General features: G+C 37.2%; 1 protein-coding gene across 1 annotated transcript in view; it reads left to right on the forward strand.

The window, feature by feature from the left end:
* Positions 1-17,573, forward strand: part of MEGF9 (multiple EGF like domains 9) — a 108,268-nt gene that overhangs the window by 44,601 nt on the left and 46,094 nt on the right. The window contains exon 2 of the mRNA XM_066367307.1: positions 8,436-8,637. Coding sequence (XP_066223404.1) covers positions 8,436-8,637 — 202 coding nt within the window. The remainder of the gene's footprint in view (positions 1-8,435; positions 8,638-17,573) is intronic.

Below are 17,573 nucleotides of genomic sequence, written 5' to 3' on the forward strand. Positions count from 1 at the left end.
TCATAGATATGACTCATGGTCGCTGGCTTAGCCCAAAGGTCGCTGGCTTGAGCAAGGGGTGACTGGCTTACCTGAAGTGCCCCAGTCAGGGCACATATGAGAAAGCAATCAATGAACAACTAAGATGCTGCAACAATGACTTAATGCTACTCATCTCTCTCCCTTCCTCTCTTTCTTGCTAAAATAAAAAAAAAAGGGTGAAGTTTTCTATTGCAGTGGTCCCCAACCTTTTTTGGGCCACGGACCGGTTTAATGTCAGAAAATATTTTCACTGGCCGGCCTTTAGGGTGGGATGGATAAATGTATCACGTGACCAAGACAGCGTCAAGAGTGAGTCTTAAATGGATGTAACAGAGGGAATCTGGTCATTTTTAAAAAATAAAACATCGTTCAGACTTAAATATAAATAAAATGGAAATAATGTAAGTTAGTTATTCTTTCTCTGCGGACCAGTACCAAATGGCCCATGGACCAGTACTGGTCCACGGCCTGGGGGTTGGGGACCACTGCTCTATTGGATAGACTGGATAGATTTATAATTTTTATTATAAAATTTTATAAAAATTTATTGTTTTTATAATTATATGTATTTTCCTGGCCTTTGTTTAAATAGAGTAGGATTTTTAATGATGAATCTCAAAAGGAAATAAACAATTACATATATACATATATACACACACACACATATATATATATGGATGTGTGTGTAAATATACATATATGGACAGAAATCCTATATATCTTTAACTTTCATTTTTACCTATTCTCCCTCATTCTACATTGGAGCAATTACAACTCAAGTTAGAGCTAAAGGGAAAAGAAAAGAGTCTATTTCTTTCAGTTCAATAGCATTTTAAATTCTTAAAAGTTGCATAACTCCTTATGCAATAATCAGCTAAAGCATTAATCAATTTTTGCTATCTTAATTGTAACATTAGCTTTGAAAAAGACTGAGTTGTTAGTTAGGTCCCATGTTGAGTTTAGTGCTCTAGTCCAGCTAAAGTACTTGATTATGGCATATCATGACTTCCTTCTAGCAAAAATTAAGAATTTAGTTAAATGTTATTGCTTTTTTTTTTTTTTTGACAGAAACAGAGAGAGTCAGAGAGAGGGACAGATAGGGACACACAGAAAGGGAGAGAGATGAGTAGCATCAACTCTTTGTTGCGGTACCTTAGTTGTTCATTGATTGCTTTCTCATATGTGCCTTGACTGGGGGCTACAGCAGAGGGAGTAACCCATTGCTCAAGCCAGTGACCTTGGGCTTCAAGCCAGCGACCTTTGGGCTCACTCCAGAGACCATGGAGTCATGTCTATGATCCCATGCTCAAGTCAGAGACCCCATGCTCAAGCCCGATGAGCCTGCTCTCAAGCCTGTGACCTTGAGGTTTTGAACCTGGGTCCTCTGCATCTCAGTCGGACACCACCTGATCAGGCAAACATCATTGCTTTTTTAAAAAGGTTTTTGTTTGTTATTAAATTTACACTTAGTAAAATTTACTCATTTGGTGTTCAGTTCTATTAGTTTTGACAAATGTACATTCATGATTAAAAACAGCTTTATTACCCCTTAAAGTCCCTGTGCTGCTCCTTTGTAGTTAGTCCTTCCCCCAATTCCTGGAAGACCCCTGATCTAGTCTCTGATCTTGTAGTTTTGTCATTTCCAGAATACCATGTAAATGGGATCATAATATGTAGCTTTTTGAGTTTGGCTTCTTTCATTTAACGTAATGCATTTGAGATCCATCTATGTTCTTGCATATCAGTATTTCATTACTTTTTGTTGCTCAGTAGTATTACATTGTAAGGATATGCCATGATCTATCCAGTTCACCAGTTAAAGGACATTTAGGTGTTTCCAGATTGAGTGATTGTGAACATAGCTACTATAAACATTTGTATATAAGTTTCTGTGTAAACATAGGCTTTCTTTTCTTTTCTTTTTATTTTTTTTATAAATATCTAGGAGTAGAATTTCTGGGTCATATGGTAAAGTATATTTAACTTTATAAGAAATTGTCAAACTATTTTCCAAAGTGTCTATACTATTTTGCATTCACACCAGTAAATTTTGAAAGTTTCAGTTGCTCTGTATTCTTATCAGCACTTGATATTTTCAGGTTTTTTGTTTATTTAATTTTAGCCATTCTAATATGTTCATTGTCTCATACCATGCAATTTATTCTTTGATTTCGATTCAGTGGATGTTGTTATAATGTTTCAATTGTGTGTATAGAGAATAGAACTACTTCTGTCTCCTTTTGCAAGCCAGACTGTAGTTCTAACATTCTTAATAACTGATATCTATTTCGCACTTAGAATTTGAATAAATTAAAAATAATATTTATCAGAGCCCTAGATTAATGCTCATTAAGTGGTCATGCTCTTTTGATAAGGATACTAAAGTATAATGTGTGTCCAAATATTAAAAATTATATTTATTATATTACATATCTACTTTTCATTTTATTCTTTGTCTCATTTAATTTTCAAACAAAAATTAATAGAGAAAAAGGAAAAGGGAAAGGAAGATGGTATAGAAATAGGAGGTTATTCCCTAGGATGTTGGGAAGATGTTTTTCCTCAGCTTTAGGGTACAATACAGAAAATGGTAACAATTGTTCCAGTATGATGGGTGATGACACGAACCTTCGTCATATGACTTCAATTCATAAAGCTCCCAAAATATTTTATATTCTGAAATCAGTTTTTTCCTGAATAATAGTAGGCCCAAGACACTCAATTTCTCCATAATTATAGATTACTTTCTGGTATTGACTAACAAATTGTATTCTCTGTAGTGTAGTGTGCAAATAGGAATGTAAAGTTTGTAGACATTTTGAAGTCCTGGGCATAAATACTTCCCCTATTTTAAGGACTATTTGGAGCAATTTGAAAACTGATGGTACTTTAGAAAAATACCTTTTATGGATATTAAGTAACTTAATAAAAATATACTTTAGAATATTTTGCTTATAATATTTTGATAATAATTTAAAAATATTTTTGGATAAACTTAAACTTACTAATAACTCAACATTTTGAATTTGGTTGTAAGATTAAGTACTGAGCCTTAATACATTTCAAATACATATCTTATAGTTTTTGCTACTCTGGATTGAATAGAAGATGCCATCAATATTACAGTACATTTTGTATGTCTTTGAATATGGGGAAGAATGAAGTTTTGGAATAGCATTGGAGCAGTTATTTTATTCTTTCAATATCTGAAGATACTGAAAAGAGTGAAATCATTGTTGAAGGAATTAAAAAGAGTCAGAAATTGGATTTTGCGAAGATATTTCCAAAATTTTGCAAGAGGCTATAGATAGGATTTCAGACCATATTCCTAAACTAAATTTTTGTGAGTGGTCTGTATTAGTTATATTTCCAAGTATTTTTACAGTATCTATGCAATACTTGTTTTGTAATCATTTTAGTTTGGCAACAATGCTGTTACGAATTTGCATTACTTTATTCTATAAGAATTGTATCATAAATTGACTAAGGATACAATTTTTTTCATTTTCTTATTCAAATATTTCATTTACTGCTTTTATAATTCTTTCTTATCTGCAAAAGACTAACATACCATTGTACCAAACTGCTTGAGTCTCTAGACATCATAGTTAATTACAGCATCCAGAAAGGACTCCAGAGAGAAGTACAGAAAGACCAAGGACACATTAATTAGGACACACTATCACAGTTACTAGTTTTTTTACAATCAGCTTACTCTCATCAAGGTAGCTGCATATACTAAAGCACAAATTTGGCTAGAAGATACAATGGACGTGTTACTGAGCAGGAACATGAGGTAGCTTAAAAGTTGGATACAGAGAGAAGCCTACCAGGTGTATAAAAGTTACAGAAAAAGTCCTTAGTATGTTCAAAGAGGTAATATTTTATCAGGACAGATACTTGTACACAGGGTGGGGTAGGAACTTACGGGACTTCTAAACAAAATTACTCTATTTTTTTTAAGTGCTGAAAATTTTCATCTCGTCTTTTCTTTGAGCTTTTATATGTCTATTTTCAAACAGTTTGGCACCAGATTTTAGTTTTTTATTCTTCTTCAGGGTTCAAATTACTGTTTCATTGCTCTTCAGAAGCCAAACATTGCCGAAAAGAATAAACATTGCTAAAGGTTTCAGCCTCTCTGCTAACATTTACTTTCTAACACTAACATTCTTCTCTGTTTCTCTATAGAGTTTTCCTAAGAATTATAGGGCATTGAAAGGAAACCTGCTACTGAAATGACAGAGAGTTTGTTTCATATTTACTCCTGGGCAACCAAATGAGCTTTTGGCATTTTATTCAGACTTGTCTATGATTACCTTTCTATGTTGTCTTTGTATTGTTTCATTCTCATTCCCATCTATTAGTCATGTTGCAGATTCCTTTCTGCTGCTCTGGTGTCTGTGATTCCATCCAATTAAAAAATCAGTGCTTTATCTCTTTTCTTTGGCTATAGGTCCTTCCCACTGCTTCTATCATTTGAAATTTTCATTCTTTTCAGTTTGCAGCCTCCTACTAAATTGCCTTATTTCTGCATTAACTCCTATCTGGTTCCATATGAATGTCAAGAACTGTAAAGGCTCTTATCTTAGTTTTACTCTACTTACATGCTAGCATGTTTTCCTGACACAACTAAATGGATGTTCATGGTGCTTTACAGTTATTACTGTTACTCATACTATTATTTAACTTGAGTCATTTCATTTGAGATCGATTATGGGGATAGGGCCTTGTATTCTGAGCTCCAAACAGGAGAGATGCACATATTCCCAGGCTTTGCTTCAACTTCCTTTCCTTTGGTTAATTTGGAGAGGAATGTTAACATGATAGTGTATTTTTGTCTTGATACCTCAGCCCCCTTCCTGTTACTAGGGTAGTCTGTCTTGAAATATTTGCCATTCACCCCGCTACTGTTAGGATGGTTAGTACCAATAAATGCTCTTTTTCATCCTTTCTGAAACCACATCCTAAACCTTTCTGTTTTTGTCATTATATTTGTAGAATCCCATATTGGTAATGTATAGAGCAAGGCATATGTGGAATACCATTTTATTATTATTATTATTATTTTGCATTTTTTGCTGAAATAAGAAGCAGGGAGGCAGAGAGACAGATTCCTGCATGCACCTGACCAGGATCCACCTGGCAAGCCCACAGGGGGCGATGCTCCATTGCAACCAGAGCCATTCTAGCACCTGAGGCGGAGGCCATGGAGCCATCCTCAGCACCCGGGCCAACTTTGCTCCAATGGAGCCCTGGCTGCAGGAGGGGAAGAGAGAGACAGAGAGGAAGGAGATGGGGAGGGGTGGAGAAGCAGATGGGTGCTTCTCCTGTATGCCCTGGCCGGGAATCGAACTCGAGACTTCCACACACTGGGCCGACACTCTACCACTGAGCCAAACAGCCAGGGCCTGAAACGCCATTTTATTAATCTACTTAGATGGCTCACAACTTTAAATTTAAATGCAATGATTACTTTGAATACTTTTACATAAAAATTATCTCACAAGTTACAGTTCTCAGAGAAAAAAATGAATTTATTGTCCTTTTTTTTGGGCCTTTATATTTCTATTTTCAAACAGTTTCAAAACTGCCATGGTAGTAAATCTAATCCCAGGCTTCCAGATCTTGCCCACAGGGTATAACAAAGCTGTGGCCTATGAATCTGACATCTGAATTGTGTTAGTTATTTTATTAGGTATCCCTTTCTACCAGCGATTGTATTAATTACTGCAGCACTCCAAACCACTTCCAGTTTATATGTTGCGGCTAAGGATTATTATGCCATTTTTACATATGAGAAAAGAAAGGCACAAGGTTAGCTAACTTGCCTAAGGTCATAAAGTTAGTGAGAGAGTTGGATTTAAACCTGAAGTTGTCTTCCTCTACAGTCTGTGCTCATAACTGCTTCACTTTACTGCCTTTTCAAATTATTGTCATATGGGAGTTATAATTAGTAGGTATCAAGCAAAAGGCAGTAGAGTTTATGAAAGAGTTAATTTTAAGTGATTCTTGAAATAAGGGATAGGTTTGAATATGTGGAGAGGAGAGAGCATCTCCAGAGGAACAGAGTGAGCGAAGGTTCAGAGATGGGATGAGAAAGAATATGCTCAGGGACAAAGAAGACTTTGAATTAGCTCTATAGAAATAACTGATGAACTTGGTTAGTATGGAAGGTTATCCATTATAACTTCATTGAATAAAAAAGTTTTGTCTAAGAGTCCATATATTGTGTTCTTTTAAAAAATATTACTCTTACTTCATTCATTGGGAATACTGATTCAGGTTTCAGGTGAAAGTACATTAATAAGAAAATAATAGGGTAAGATTCTCAGCCTTTATGATAGAGATTTTAAATTTGTTCTCTCTGCCCTCCCCTTTCCTCCCCTGCCCTCCCCTTTTCAATAGTTCTGCCCCCACCAGTGTAATTTGGTTAGGTAACTTGTGATGAAATTGGTCCAGCAGGAGAAATTTGGATGTATGTTGAAATTCTGCCAGATTTTGGAAGAAAAATGTTATTTTAAGTTTTCTGGTCATTTTTAGTGTAGTCAAGGTGTTGCTGTGAAGTTGACATTGGCACGTTTACAGAGCACTAAAAATAGCTTCCTTATTTACAAAAACCCCCCCCCACACACACACACATACACACACATGCAGTAGAAATAATGTGAAAACATGTAACTCTGTCAAAGAAATGTCATGCTTATATAGCCTAATAAAAACAAGAATATTGATTGAGATAGGAGGCTGATTCCTTTCTGAAGTTTGGTGCTGAAGAAATCTGAACTCTCCCTAGGTTTTGTAACTAACTTACCACTCAACCTTGACATATGCATAAAATAATCACTCACCTATATAAATTTATTCATTGGGTAAATTTACAAATTAGAAGAGGTGGGAAGAACAGAGAGAAGCTAACACTAAAGGTTAGGAACTGAAGAAATGTTAGAGGTATAGAGTTGGCTAAGAATATCTTTATGGAATCCTTTGTTTTGACTTGTGATGACAAAAAATTTTAAAGGCTAATTTCCTTTTCTAGAATAGGGAAACAAATTCCCTTATAACTTTCTATTTAGGACTGTGGATTTGCAGTTATCTAGTAACTTTTAAGAAATTATTGAAAATTACATCAAAGATTATTTTTTCCAAGCTATACTTTTATCAGAATGATGCCATTTTATATAGTTCTTTATCTATTCGGAGGTATAATTTGTATCATAGATTTCTCTGGGCTTTTTAAACCCAGGTTATAGCTATTTTGGAATGGGGGCTATTCCTAAAATATGTACAAGGTTTTGTATTATCTGCAGTTAATTTTAACTACAAGGTTTTGTACACGTTTGCAAAGTCCTATGTTAGTACTGTGTCAAACTATGCTGAAAATGCTTTTTTTCTGATAAAATGAATATAAATAATAGCATAAACTAAATCCTAACTGACCTTCAAATGTATCTGCATTAAAAGGCTAAAGCCAAGGATTTCTAAATATTTTCATCTAAAGAACTGTTTGAAATGTATCTAAAGAAAATGTTTTTCTAAATCCTTGAAATTGGGAAAGACATTAAAATTATGATTGGTTTTAACTCACTGATACGATGACCCTATAAACTGCTCATCTGGGATTTACCTTATTTTCTCACATAAGTTTCAATTCTCCATTAATTTCTTCCTGGGAAGAACATATTAATTTATGATTCCAGGTATAGTACAATTTTGTTTGACCTATGTAAGTTGCCACAGTTAACCATCTGAGCCTTAGGCTTTTGCCTAAGGGATTATTTATTATTTAAGATGTCATTTCTACCATGTGCTCTTGGTGTTATGTAGATAAGCATAGGCCTTACCTTTGGAGATTTACAATCCAGAAAAGTTACTGATATACAGACCCACACACGTTGGATTGTAGAGTCAAAGAGCTAGAAGATGAAGAGTACTGAGAAGGTAATTGAGACTTGTTTGTAGGTTCTAGCAGGAGAGCGCAGCTACTTGTATACCCTTGACTGAAGAACGGTCCTCTCCTCTATCCGGGGAAGGTCGTCCTCTTTGTCCAAATGTGCAGCTTCAGGAGGGACGCACATGGAGTGGTGAGGGAGGAAGGGGACACCCACCTAGCCAGCCGGATCAGCCAAATCAACCCTGGCGATCAATGGGGTGACAAATGTCACAGCCAGATCACCCTCACATCCGAAAAGGTAATTGAGAATGTAAATTTTATAATTTGAATGATACATGGCTTCATGTACTTTATATATTTCTCAATTTAAATAAAGTAGGGTAGAAAGTAAATTTGAACTAGGATTAATTTTATCTATCCTTACAAAGTTGTCACAAACATTTATTAAGAAAAATAGAGTTCATTTTATTAAGAAAGCATTAAATCTTAGTTAATAATGTCTCTTTCTTTCTTTCCTTTGCAGAATACGTGTGTAACTGCTCTGTGGTCGGAAGCCTGGATGTGAATCGCTGTAACCAGACCACAGGGCAGTGTGAGTGTCGGCCAGGTTATCAGGGGCTTCACTGTGCAACCTGCAAGGAGGGCTTTTACCTGAATCACACTTCCGGGCTCTGTCTGTCATGTCAATGCAGTCTACGTGGAGCCCTCAGCATACTCTGCAACAGGTAAGCAGCAGATGAGAGAAGAAAGGTAATTTTATTTGATTAAGAAAACTAAGGCTCCTGTTTTCAAGGACCAGACTGATTTAAATGAAGAGGGAGATGGGCCATAGACTTACAAAATATTTCATATACTTTTATTTCCTCTTTTTATATATTATATTTAATGTCAAGATTACAAAACTTCTAATTTATAGATTTAGTTCCTTAGAAGTACATGGGTCACCAATTTTGCTTTGTGATAGTTTTTCTAAATTTCATGGAAAAATATTATTGGAAAAGCAAACTGCTTTGTGGAAGCAATAAGTTCCAGGCATTCCAGTGGAAATAATCCTGTTTGTTACCAGTGGAGTTTCAGGAAATGTGTTCTTTGACTTATTTTTTTCTCTTATCTAAATTCTAGAACCATTTCTTTGCACAAGGTTTAAACTTGATAATACATTAATTTCTTTAGTGGAAAAAAGACTGATTTCACTCTGTGTACCAGCACAGTTTTGGGGATCAAAACTAGATTAAGTGGGAATGGTCTGAAAATTACCTTTAAAGTAAGATGTTGTTTGGAGGTGGCTTACTCTAGTAGAACAAAACCCCAAGCCTGAGGATTTGCCTTCTCCTACACTGAAACCTTGTATGAGACCCTGTAGTTTTTTGTGGACCCCACCCACTCAGAAAGCTGAAGAGACAGTGTTACATAAAGAAAAGAACACAAGCTTTCGAATCAGCCTAACCTGGGTATGGATCCAAGACCTGTTGCTATTTAGGGGCTGTGTATTTTTGGCAAGTTATTTCATGTCTCTGAGCCTCAGTTTGTTCTTAGGTTGTGAAGGTTAAACGAGTAGAATGTATATAAAATTCCTAACACACATCACTTGATAAATTCTGGTTTGTTTCAATTTCAAAGGAATATTATTGGCTTAATGAGGGAATATTTTTAAGGAACTTTTAGCACCATGGCAGAAAAGGTTCTATACTAAGCAGTAGATATTTTGTATGCTTTATAAATCATAGTGTATTACTGTACAATATTGTATCTTATTGTATGTACTTCAAAATATAGAAGTGAACTTAATTAAAAAGTTTATAATTTTAAGTACAACAAGTAATAAATTTGTGATGCTTGTTATGTTTCATAGTCATTTGCCTCAGTACTCACAACTCCCTTTTTTGGTTTGTTTGTTTGTTTTTTGTTTTTTGTTTTTTTTAACAGGGACAGAGAGAGAGGGATAGATAGGGACAGACAGGCAGAAATGGAGAGAGATGAGAAGCATCAATCATCAGTTTTTCGTTGCGACACCTTAGTTGTTCATTGATTGCTTTCTCATATGTACCTTGACCGTGGGCCTTCAGCAGACCAAGTAACCCCTTGTTCGAGCCAGCGACATTGGGTCCAAGCTGGTGAGCTTTTTGCTTAAGTCAGACTCAAGCTGGTGACCTCAGGCCTCGAACCTAGGTCCTCGGCATCCCAGTCTGACGCTCTATCCTCTGCGCCACCGCCTGGTCAGGCACAACTCCTTTTATATAGGATATTATGTCACAAAGATAATAAGTGGCAGAGAAAGAATTCCAAATTAGGTCTCTTAATTCCAAGTCCAGTGTCCTTATGACCATGCCATATGGCTTTTATAATGAGATAACTGTTAATCACTCTGTTGTTTGAGGTTGAGAACATAGTAGTGGCTCGCCATTGCTTCCTTTATTTCCCCAAAACATGGCTGCACAAGTTTATATTCAGAAGGTTCACATTTCTTACCACTGTAAAAGATGAGATTTGTTCATTCTGGTATTTAATAGCATGTTCAGTACTACTATTAGAATAAGACTCAGGCCTGACCAGGAGGTGGCGCAGTGGATAGAGCGTTGGACTGGGATGCGGAAGGACCCAGGTTTGAGACCCCGAGGTCGCCAGCTTGAGTGCAGACTCATCTGGTTTGAGCAAAGCTCACCAGCTTGGACCCAAGGTCGCTGGCTTAAGCAAGGGGTTACTCGGTCTGCTGAAGGCCCACGGTCAAGGCACATATGAGAAAGCAATCAATGAACAACTAAGGTGTTGCAACGCACAATGGAAAAACTAATGATTGATGCTTCTCATCTCTCTCCATTCCTGTCTGTCTGTCCCTGTCTATCCTTCTCTCTGACTCACTCTCTGTCTCTGTAAAAAATAAAAAATAAATAGAATAAGACTCTGCATATCCATTTACCTTGAGTACTTTTGGAGAGATAGAAAAGTGTTTACTTCTAAGCCTTTACTTAAAAGAAGTCTTTAGAAGGAAGACATGGGAACTCTAAATCTAGCCCTAAGCACTACATTTCTTACTACCAGAAAGGAAGTTAAATTGACCTGAGACTCAAGGAACAGAAAGGGGAAGTTGCAAGACTATGTGCTTTGGCAAGAACATATGGGGAACTATGAGGAAATACCTTTGTATGTTGTGCTCTGCTATAAATTAGATGTAGGTGAGTTAAGGGGGAAAGAAAATTGTAGGCAAGCAATGTGAAGTGTAGTAGAAAGGAAGTAGAATCTGAAATTTATAGACTTTAATCCCATTCTTGGTTTAGCCACTTATGAATTGTACAACCTTGATTAAGATGTTTGACTTCTCTGGAGCCTCAGTGCTTTCATCTGTAAAATTGGATTAATGTATATAACATAAAGGATTTTTATGTGAAGTGTGTGTATATATATGTATACTCATTTAGTTGCTTACATTATAACTGGCACATAGATTTAGCTCTATAATTTCCTAGGAGTTCAATCTGTTTTAAAAAAAAGCAAAACAAAACTGAGGAACAGAATTGGTGATTTACAAATGAGGATAATTAAGTCAACCGGACTTGGCTGTGAGTAGGGATTGAGGTATTTGTTTTTGTTGGTAGGTTAAAGAAGAAATTGTTCATTCTAACAGTAAAAAAATTAGGGTTTTTTTTAATTTTCATAAATAAACCTATTAAATGTTTTAAAATTGGACAGACTATTTTAAAATAATAATAATCATAGCTAAATTGAACACATGCTAGGCACAATCCCAAGGCCTTTGCATGTAGTATTTCATTTAATTCTCACAGCACCCATGTCAGGTAGACACTATTATTATTCTCATTTGCACAGGGAAAAAAATTACAAATTAGGTAATTTGCCTCATTTACAAGGTAATAGCCAGTAAGTAAGAATTGGGATGGAAACATGTGCAATCTAGATTTAGAATATGTATTTCTATTTATTATACTAGTATCAATATATAGCCTTTTTCAAAATTTCAGATACTGAGCAAATTGAATACTATGCGGAAACTTTGATGCTGTGATGCAGACCATTTGATATTTTATAGGAATTTATTTTTCTTTTCTTCTTCTTTTTGAACAGAGAGAGACAGAAAGAGGGACAGATAGGGACAGACAGACAGGAAGGGAGAGAGATGAGAAGCATCAATTCTTCCTTGTGGCACCTTAGTTGTTCATTGACTGCTTTCTCATATGTGTCTTGACTGGGGGGCTACAGTGGAGCGAGTGGCCCCTTGCTCAAGCCAGCGACCTTAGGCTCAAGCCAACAACTTTGGGCTTCAAGCCAGCGACCTTTGGGCTCAAGCCAGTGACCCTGCACTCAAGCTGGTGAGCCCATGTTCAAGCTGGATGAGCCTGTGCTCAAGCCGACAACCTCAGGGTTTTGAACCTGGGTTCTCCGTGTTTCAGTCTGGCTCTCTATCCACTGCACCACTGCCTAATCAGGCTATAGGAATTTCTCATGATTGTGCTCTGGTAATTAGACCCTGACTCCAGAGTGATGTAGCTCATGTTATATAAATAACTTCTTGGTAAGGACCAACCCATTCCAGCTTAGTAGAAATTGAGAACATCAGAGGATGAGTCCTTCAGTGAATAATTATCAGTTACAGTATTTATTATATTGCCATCTCTTTGCGCTGAGTCTGTTTTAATTTTAAAAGGTGAGGAATAGAATTGATGACTCACAAAAGTCTAAAAAATTTGGAGTGAAAACAATATTACTTTTGCTCTTGTGAAGAAACGTATAATTTATGCAAGACTAAAGGGCGCAAAACTACTAGAAGACTGTACAAATAGTGCTAAATTTCTAAGTACAGTAGTTTAGTGTGGGATAAGAACAGGAGCAAGCTGAAGTAATAAGGAGAGGCTTTTAAGAGAAGGTGGGAACTAAGATGTACCTTCCAAGTTATGATTTAGAAAGTTAGAGAGAGGAGAAGACCTTATCAGGAGGAGAAAACCATGTGAATTCAAGTGAATTTTATAATATTATTACGATGAGGTGAGAAATATGATCTCCTAACACCTACTCAAATTCTTTTGTTTTGAACTCCCTGTTCTCTTTTAAAAAATAAATACAAGTAGAAAAGTGCACTCAGTTCTATCCTAATTCTCTCATACATTTAATGCCCATGGAATGAACAGCTGGCTTTTTAAAAATTCATTTTCATGTTCTTTATGCCTATATATTTCAGTAGGAGTTGTCTCAGTGAGGGTAGAGTTTGGCTACAGGATCCAGATGTGGGTTGAGCAATGTCTTTGTGTTGAAACACAAAGTCCTTTATGTACTGACAGATGGTCACCCCCTCACATTACCATTGATGTTCCAACCTGTTTAACTGGGAAGGAGTTGGTTTACAGTATCTTAACTTTTCATTTTTGCTTTTGGAATTCATTTCTAATGTTTTCCTGATTTACATTTGGACATAGGTTTAATAAATGAATGAATAAATCACAGCATTTTGTCTATTGAAAGCCTGGCATTTAAAAACAAAATTTATTTATTTATTTGGGTCCTTTGAGGCATTTTATTTGCATATATGTATTACATCCCTAGAAAAAGAATCCCAGGATTTCCCCTCCTGTGTGTTTTCATCTTGCTTCTTCATGGTCCATGATACCCGCTGAGGTTGTCAGTACAATGAAACCAAACTGACGGGACGGGAGCAGGTTGTTCTGCCATTTTTCTAGATCTTTGACTTGCACATCAAATCCGGGGCTGATTACTCCACACTTGTTTAACCTGCCTGTGAGGTTCACAACAATTTTCCCAGCTCTGTGGTCATCAATAATTTCAAATTCACCAATATAACCATGCTTCATCATCACAGTTAGAAACCGGACGATGCGGTCCCCAAACTTTTTACACAAGGGGCCAGTTCATTGTCCCTCAGACGGTTGGAGGGCCGCCACACACAGTGCTCCTCTCACTGACCACCAATGAAAGAGGTGCCCCTTCTGGAAGTGCGGCGGGGGCCGGATAAATGGCCTCAGGGGGCCACATGTGGCCCGCGGGCCATAGTTTGGGGATGCCTGGATGAGAACCTGGCATTTGCCTCTCTTCTCGGCATTGTTGATACTCTTGAGAGCATCGTCCAGGACATTCATGCACACCATTATTGGCGGCACAGAAAGATCAAGCCTGGAATTTCTTAATATAATTATTAAAATATTTCAGGGCTGACTTTATATCTAGGCAATTATACATATATATTTTTGTTTATTTTTAAAAATGTATTTATTTTAGGTTAGTATGCAAGATGCATTGTTTTAGAACATCTCTACAAGATAGCAAAGAAGTTCTATAGTGGTGTAATACCCTTTTCATAAAATCTGTGGTTGCTGCAATACAACATATTTTGAAATACTTATGTTTTTACACTTTTAATTATGGGCCTTTGCCCCAGGATATAGAGTAAAATTTTACTCATGAAATAAACGTATGCTGAAATAAGGGTCAAATAGAAAGGTGGCAAAACCTCTAAGGTTCACATTCATATGGGCTTGGAAAATTGTCTTGTGTAATAATTGGAAGGAACAGCTGTTTGTGTAAACTCTCATTTATGACTTTGCCTGTAATTCTGAGAGATCAAGAAAAAGTCATTTGATCACTAGGTACAATTAATAATTAAGGAAAGCTTTTGTCATTTTATTCACTCGTTTCTTTTAAAAAAATTTTTAAAAAATTTTTCTGAAATGAGAAGCAAGGAGGCAGAGAGACAGATTCCTGCATGCGCCTGACCAGATCCACCTGGCATGCCCACTATGGGGCGATGCTCTGCCCATCTGGGGCATTGCTCCACTGCAACTAGAACCATTCTAGTGCCTGAGGCAGAGGCCATGGAGCCATCCTCAGCGTCTGGGCCAACTTTGCTCCAATGGAGCCTTGGCTGTGGGAGGGGAAGAGAGAGATAGGGAGAAAGGAGAGGGGGAAGGGTGGAGAAGCAGATGAGTGCTTCTCCTGTGTGCCCTGGCTGGGAATCAAACCCGGGACTTCCACTCGCCAGGCCGACGCTCTACCACTGAGCCAACCTGCCAGGCCCTCACTTGTTTCATTTAATAAAGACATTGCATTTGCTAATTATGTGTCCAAAGACATTAATTACCCTGTGCTCAACAAACTTATTGTCAGAGGAAAGAGAAATGCAAACAAAATATGAATATTCATAAAGTACACAGGCAATTCAGGGAGGTCCTGAAAGAGGAAGTTGCATCTAAATAGAAACTTGAAGGATTAGTAGAAGTTTGTATAAAAGAATAAAATATCTTTAGTAGATTGCAGGTGGCTCACTATTTCTTGAAGGCAAGGAACACTGGTAATGTGGAAAGAAGGGGTTGAAGGAGAGTGAGGAATGCTAAGAGATGAGACTTTTGTCTATTTTTTTTACTGTTTTATCTCTAACACCTAGAACAGTGCCTGGTACAAAGTAGACTCAGTAAAGACTTGATGAATGAACAGAAGTAACGAATGAAGAATAAATAGGGTCTAGCCCTGAAGGACCAACTTTGCCATGTAAATTATTTTATCCAGTGAAGAATATTGAGGAAGGAGTGACATCAGATTTGCTTTTTAGAAAAATTATGTATCTGAAGTTGGGTGAATAGAGTGAGCTCATGCAAGGAGACCAGTGAGAAGGCTATTATAACAATCTGAGTAAGAGAGGTTAAAGGATTGATCTAAGGGGTTGACGTTGGCATTGGCAATGGTGCTGGAGAGGGGAGAACCAATGTAAGAAATATTTGGAAAATAAAATCTATGAGATTAGATAGTTGATGTATGTGTAGAATAAGGGAGAGGCAGAAAAATAACTCCAATGTTTCTTTCTGACTCCATTAACTGGATAAAGAATACAGATAGATAAGCAAGTTGGAGGGACATGATGAGAATGTTAGACTTCAAACATGCTCATTTTGAAGTGACTAAGGGACATTCATATAGAGATGTCCAGCAGACAGTTGCATATACATGGTGTACCAAAGTCAAGAAATCTTAACTAGCATTTTTTCATGCTATTCTAGAGGAAAACAGAACAAAGTCTCATTGTTTTAATTTTATTAAAAATAACTTTATACTATACCCCTATTATTCTTGCAATTATATCAATCTCTAATTTAAATTACCTTTTTTTGGTACACTTTATTATTTTTTTCCTTGAAGGTAGATTTTTATTTTATTTTTTAAATTTTATTTATTTGTTTATTTATTTATTTTTTTACAGAGACAGAGAGTGAGTCAGAGAGAGGGATAGACAGGGACAGACAGACAGGAATGGAGAGAGATGACAAGCATCAGTCATTAGTTTTTCGTTCCACATTGCAACACCTTAGTTGTTCATTGATTGCTTTCTCATATGTGCCTTGACTGCGGGCCTTCAGCAGACCAAGTAACCCTTTGATGGAGCCAGCAACCTTGGGTTCAAGCTGGTGGGCTTTTTGCTCAAACCAGATGAGCCTGCGCTCAAGCTGGCGACCTCGGGGTCTCGAACCTGGGTCCTCTGCATCCTAGTCCAATGCTCTATCCACTGCGTCACCGCCTGGTCAGGCTTGAAGGTAGATTTTTAAAAGGTAGCCATCTTGTTCAAAAGCAGATAACTGACCTCTGTCTTATCATGATCCATTTGTTTCAATAAATATTTGAACAGTGCCAAATTGTTTTTATTTATTGATTTGTGAGAGAGAGAGAAACACTGACTTGCTGTTCCACTTATTTATGCATTCATTGGTTGACTTTTCCGAGATCAGATGAGATGGGCTTGCTCTGGGTGGTATGGCCGTAGACAATTGGTTGACTCTTGTATGTGCCTTGACCAGGGACCAAACCCACACCTTGGTGCATTGAGACAGCACTCCAACCAGCTGAGTTGCCCAGCCAGGGCCATATTTCTATCTTAAATCCTCCATTCACCCTGGCCGGTTAGCTCAGCGGTAGAGCATTGGCCCAGCATGTGGATGTCCTGGGTTTGATTCCCAGTATGGCACACAGGAGGAGTTACCATCTGCTTCTCTACCCTCCCCCTACCCTTCTCACCACTCTCTCTCTTTTCTACTCCTACAGGCGTGGCTGTGGCTTGATTGGTTTGAGCACATCGCCCCTGGGCACTGAGGATGGCTCCATGGAGCCTCTGCCTCATGTGATAAAAATAGCTTGGTTATGAGCATGGCCCCAGATGGGCAGAGCATAGCCTCAGATGGGGGTTGCTGGATGGATTCTGGTTGGGGCACATGCAGGAGGTCTGTCTCTCTATCTCCCCCCCTCCAACTTGGAAAAGAAGAAGAAAAATAAACCCTCCATTCAATATAGGACATGATCTGCCTTCCTAGTCTTCTAATTATTAACTAGATAATCAACTTTAGTCAAATGAATGGAGAAAAAAACCCATAGTTTTTCCCCCTCTAGCTCTTGGTGACCTTTGTGAACATTAACATGTCTCAATGAATTGACATAGTGCTGTAGATTAAACACCTTACTTCCCCTAAACCATGTTGCAGATTTTTCTATTTTTGTATTGTTTCATTTTTATTAAGCTACTCCTAGGTCAGTTAGAAATTTTTAAAAGAAATAAATTTATATTTTGTATTTTTTCTGAAGTTAGAAGCAGGGAGACAGTCAGACTCTTGCATGCACCCCACCAGGATCCACCTGGCAAGCCCACCAGGGGGTGATG

The sequence above is a fragment of the Saccopteryx leptura genome, chromosome 2 (genome assembly GCF_036850995.1).
Source record: "Saccopteryx leptura isolate mSacLep1 chromosome 2, mSacLep1_pri_phased_curated, whole genome shotgun sequence".
Classification (NCBI taxonomy): Eukaryota; Metazoa; Chordata; class Mammalia; order Chiroptera; family Emballonuridae; genus Saccopteryx; species Saccopteryx leptura.